At 38.3% G+C, this 5,722-nt stretch overlaps 1 protein-coding gene across 1 annotated transcript; it reads left to right on the top strand.

The window, feature by feature from the left end:
• The first annotated feature begins 3,547 nt into the window (after positions 1–3,547).
• Positions 3,548–5,407, top strand: LOC141711505 (cytochrome P450 CYP71D313-like). Its single transcript, XM_074513980.1, has 2 exons — positions 3,548–4,461; positions 4,585–5,407. The coding sequence occupies exons 1-2, from the start codon at positions 3,571–3,573 to the stop codon at positions 5,197–5,199; spliced, it is 1,506 nt and encodes a 501-aa protein (XP_074370081.1). The 5' UTR covers positions 3,548–3,570; the 3' UTR covers positions 5,200–5,407.
• Positions 5,408–5,722: the final 315 nt, after the last annotated feature.

Here is a 5,722-nt window from a genome sequence, read left to right as displayed (position 1 = left end):
ATAGCCCCCCTCTGGTCTGTGATAAACCCTCTCATGTTCCTCGGGCCACCGCCACTCGTACTCATCCTCGAGGTTAAAGGAAAGCCTAAGGGCGCTATCTACTTCAGCATCGGTATGCTTCTCCCCGATCTCTTTATGAACAGGGCCATATTCATACCTGGTCCCCAGCGCGTTAAAAAATATCATATCCATGACCGCTTCATCATACGGTTCCCTCCCATCTAAACCTTCCGGGCCCCCGTAGGCCTCGGACAAATCTCGATAGTAAAAACCTAAGGGCTTGGGATCTCTCCTACATTGGACGAAGTAGTGGCCCACATCCTCCCAGGACCCGTCCGGATTGGACAAAGTACCCCGGGACCCAAAACTAAAGTCTCGGCTAAAACATGGATCGGTCGCTCTTCTCTAGGAGGCATTTCTAAAGAACTACTACTGGAAGAAGAAGAGGAAAGGTCTGAAAACAAGGCGCCTAAACAATCAGGGCTATCCGGATACCGAATTCTAAGGTTAGATGTATGCTTAAATCTTCTACCGTGCATATACTATACATGAATATAGACGTACCCCGGAGTCAATGCCATACCCGAACCCAAACACAAACACAAAAACAAAATAAGATAAACTCAGAAACAAATATAACTAGAATTAAAGAGCAAAAACAAGATCTCCACATTATATATACACTTATCGCCAAAAACAAACACATAAGAACAGACCCCGGGCTCAACTATGTTTTACACAATCAAAAACCAGTCTTTTCGCATAAAAATCTAGCCAAAATGATTTTGTTTACACAGAATAAACATTAAACCAATGCCAAAACATTACACAAACCCACAATAATACAAGATCAACACCAAAAACTCCAAAAATGTTAAAAAAACTCGAACAAAAAACTAGAGAGTATCGAAGTAAAAATCGCACAAAACGATGGCATGCATGGCGAAAAAACGAAAGAGAACAAGAAAAAAGCACGAAAGAGTAAAGAACTTACAAGTAGCAGGAGAAACGCAAAGGCTTCAAGTCAAAAAGCTCTGAAAATCCCTTATGAAATCTCTATTTTTTTTTTGCTCTCGACTGTATGTTCGTGTAAAAGAAAAAAGGAAAAGGGAAGAAGGGTATTTATAGGCGAGAGAAGAAAGGTAAACAGTTTTTGGAGGGTGGGGGGACAATGTGGCCACGTGGCCGCTTCCTATTCGCCTTGTAATTGTAACTGTCATAACAGTTATTGCCCGGCTGTAAACTCTAATAATTACCACAAGGTAATTATGACATAACACGTCTTTTCAAAAAGGAAAAAGGGGGAAATTTTGGAGAATAATACACGCAAACATATATACACATATACATATGTATACACATCTGTGAGTCTGGCTGGAATTCAAACAGACTTCGAACAACTCGGATTTTCCGCATCTACTTTTCAGAGTCCGGTCAAATCAAATGACATCTTGTCATCATCCATCCAACCTTATCCCTAATTCAAATTTCAAATCAAAGAGACTACCCAAGTTCACCCCGGAGTCTCATATTCATCAGACCCCGGGGTCAAAGGGCAACAAATCAAATAAAAACCCCAAGATTTTTCTTCCAACAGTTTGAGGAACGCCACCTTGAGCACAAATCAAAGTGACTAACCAAGTTAACCCCAGAATCTCATATTCATAAGACCCCGGGGTTAGGGGCAACAAATCAAAGAAATTCCCCAAGATTTTTCTTCCAAGTAACGCATACCGACTACTCTACTCCCCCATCCGGAAAACCCGCATAAGGGAGTGGGGGGCAAATGATAGCCCATATTAGCTCAAGCCTAGTGATAGGAGCCCAGGGCCAGAAGAAGCCCAGGGCCCAATTGGCAATAACCCTTGGGGACTCCGGGACACGTGGCAGCATCACCGCCGTCCAGGTGACCCAAATCCAGAACCTTCCAACGGTCCGGATCCGGGAGTACGTTAACTCATCACAGACGTCCACGCGTCGTTCAGTTCAAAACCCACCTACGGTCCAGATCAAAGGAAAAAACCCCTAAACCCTAATTGGAAGCCTATAAAAGGCTGAACAAAAGGTGTATTGGGGTTACTTCATCTTTACTATATACACACCTATACACACACCACATTCGAGTAATTTCTACTTTACCCTTTCTTCTCCAAAATCCATTCTCATTCTCACATCGGAGTTGCCGCGGGGACGCCATCCCCCTCCAGTTATGTTTTGCAGGAGCCCATCCTACAACTACACTACACACCGCCGTCATTTCTGCTCAAGTGGAGTTTGAGTCCGGGTAACACAAGGAGAGGACCCCGGGATGATCTGGAATTATAAAAGGAAGGTTAAGTATGCCAAGAAAAGAGAGCTGATAAACCCCTCCGAAGGTCTCCAAATTGATGATTCCGGAGAACAAAAAAAGACCAAATTACTGTGCATGTGTTTTTATTATGTTTTACCTCATGTTTGTTGCCTAGTAAATAAATGAGAATTTTTCTATAAACCTTGAGCAATGCTCACGGCATATATCTTAATATGACTTTGACTTGAATATATTGTTGCTTCCGTCGAATGAATTTACTTTTTAATTATACATCTTAAATTACTATACACATAATCTACTTCTCTTACTAAACTACAACCACATCTTATTATATTATTAAAAATAAATAAAAATAGTATTATATATCCGCTAAATTACTAAATTGTTAAAACTAGATATAGTATACTTATCTTACTAAATTACGATCACAAGTTATTCTGTTATTTTTTTATAAATTTATTATTATTATATATTGATATAAATAATTTTAAAATTATAATATGAAGGAATAAATAAAAAACTGAATGTTAAAGAGAATCTGTGCATGCTACTTGTTCTTAATAAACATGTTTATTTCTTTTTCAGTTTATATATGTTCACCCAAAAGCACGTTATAATCGGTACCAAATCAGTAATCATATGTTTAAATCTACTTAAATTCAAGCGTTCATTTGAAACAGAATCTAGCGAAAACATAAATAATGTATTTATTTTTCAATTTATAAGTGGCTTACCGGACATGCCAAACATAATAAAAGCCTATTTCAATGAAAATAATCTTCTCGAAGGATTTGAAAGTTTGTAGTTCTAGATTGTAGGTTACACGTCATATTCATTTAACTGATCCAAATATTTGGCAAAAAGAACTCCTAGCAACCACCTAGCAGTAGTTCAGGAACGGAGTTCAAATTCTGAGTCCATGAAACCTAACACCAGGCTACCAAGCTACTAGAAATCCTCGGTTGAACTATCTATTTTGCTCCAACATGAAACACGCGTATTTAAAATAGAAACAATAGCACCCGAGAACTGAAAGTTCAGCCATCAATTTGCAGTAGTTCGTGTCAATCGTATGTTAGCAACCTGTTTTGAAAAACTACAGTACTTACCGGTGACGATCGTGATTACTGAACTAATATTAGAGCAGCCTATTTTGAAAATCTTTACATAGGAAGTTGAGTGTTTTGTTATATATATAGAAAGAAAATGTTTATGTCCAAGCATAACTCATTCTTTCTCTTCACTTTGTTGAGCTCACGATGGATGTACAATCTTTCATTTGCGTCCTCTCAGTTCTTTTCATTTTCGTCTTCCTTATATCGGAGAAAACTATCAAATCTTCTCGAAAATTGCCTCCTGGGCCACGAAAACTTCCTATTATTGGTAACATTCTCCAACTAGCCGGAGATGTGCAGCACCGTGTACTAACTGACTTGTCCAAGAAATATGGACCATTTATGCACTTGCAACTTGCTGAAGTTCAGGTCCTTGTTGTGTCATCATCAGCGATAGCTAAAGAAATAATGAAAACTCATGATCTTGCATTTGCGAATCGTGCACAACTTCAATTAAGCAAGATTATGTTGGAGGGTTGTAAAGATGTAGCGTTCAATGAGTACGACGATTATTGGAGGCAAATGAGGAAGATATGTACTGTGGAGCTTCTCACTGCAAGTAAAGTTAATTCGTTTCAGTCGAACCGTGAGGATGAAGTTTGGAAACTTGTTGATTCGATTAAGAATTCTTTGGATACTCCGATAAATCTTACTCACAAGTTTGGTTCATTGGCTAATGCTATAACATGTCGTGCAGCTTTTGGACAAAGAAACAAGAATCAGGATGAGTTGGTTCATTTACTTGGCACAATGACGGATCTGGGGAATGGATTTGACATCGCTGACTTGTTTCCTTCTTATAAATTTCTTCATAATCTTAGTGGAGTGAGACCTAAATTGTTGAAGATTCGGGATCAGATGCATGAGAGTTTTTACAATATCATCAAGGAGCATGAACAAAAAAGGGCCAAGACAAAAGATGACAAAGGTCGTGTAGCTGGCGAGGAAGATTTAGTTGATGTTCTTTTGAGAGTTCAAGAAAATGGTGGGCTTCAGTTTCCCATCACGTCTAAGAACATTCAAGGCATCATTTCTGTAAGATTCCTATATTTCATGTTTGTTTGTACTTGTTGGTTATTTCAGTTTGATTTCAAAAGTCTCTGTGTCCTTGCACTAGGATGCATGATTCCGAACTAATACATTTCTCATGGTTTGCAGGACATGCTTACAGCTGGAACTGACACGACTGCAGTTGTACTTGATTGGACCATGTCCGAATTAATAAGAAATCCTAAAGTTATGGAGAAGGCACAAACTGAAGTTAGAGAGGCATTCAAGGGGAAGACAAAAATACGAGAAGTTGATCTTCAAGATTTAAGTTACTTAAAGCTTGTAATTAAAGAAACTCTAAGGCTACATCCACCAGCTCCTCTATTACTTCCTAGAGAATGCAGAGAACAATGTGAAGTTCAAGGATACACTATTCCTGTGGGGACCAAGCTTATGATAAACGCGTGGGCAGTACATAGAGATCCTGCATATTGGCCAAATGCAGAAAGTTTTGAACCAGAAAGATTTATGAACAACTCAATCGATTACAATGGCACGAATCCTAATTATATTCCATTCGGAGGAGGAAGGAGATCATGCCCTGGAATAGCATTTGGCATAGCTACAATTGAGTTATCTCTTGCTTCATTATTGTATCATTTCAACTGGCAGGTGCCAAATGCATTGCAGCCAGAAGATTTCGACATGAATGAAGTATTAGGAGCTACTGTGAAAAGAAAAACTAGCTTACTTTTAAATGCAACTTCTTGGACTCCAAACTAAAAAAGAATTTAGCAAAGAAATTATGAAATAATGAAGAGCTGGTTTGGAGCTGTTCCTGTTCTAGCTTGGTTACAATCTGAGTCCAATGTACATGTATATATTGTGTACTCCAAATAAGGAACATTGCAAGCTGAACAATATTGAATGTATGTAGCTTTATATGTATAATAATTCACCAGAGCTTTATGTATTACCCCCCCCCCCCCCCCCGCCCCTTAAAATCCCATTTCTTTTAGTAGCATCTTCTATCCATTTTGTTTGTGGTGTGTTCATTTAGTGATGAAGATATTAGGTGACCTAAACACAACATAAAAAGATTATAGAATATTTTGATTAATCATCTTTAGATCCCAGAACAGCCACTGTTTCTCCATATGCTTCCAGAGTAAATGGAACACCATATTGGATGATTTCTTTCGGACACTTGAATTGTTTAATGTATGCCTAAATGTATCCGTTATCATATATGCAATACCTGTTAGAAAATTAGGATTTTAGAGCTTAATTTAATTATGTTCTTGAT

This window comes from Apium graveolens, chromosome 3, assembly GCF_009905375.1.
Source record: "Apium graveolens cultivar Ventura chromosome 3, ASM990537v1, whole genome shotgun sequence".
In the NCBI taxonomy this organism is placed as follows: Eukaryota; Viridiplantae; Streptophyta; class Magnoliopsida; order Apiales; family Apiaceae; genus Apium; species Apium graveolens.
This window is presented reverse-complemented; position numbering and strand designations above follow the sequence as displayed.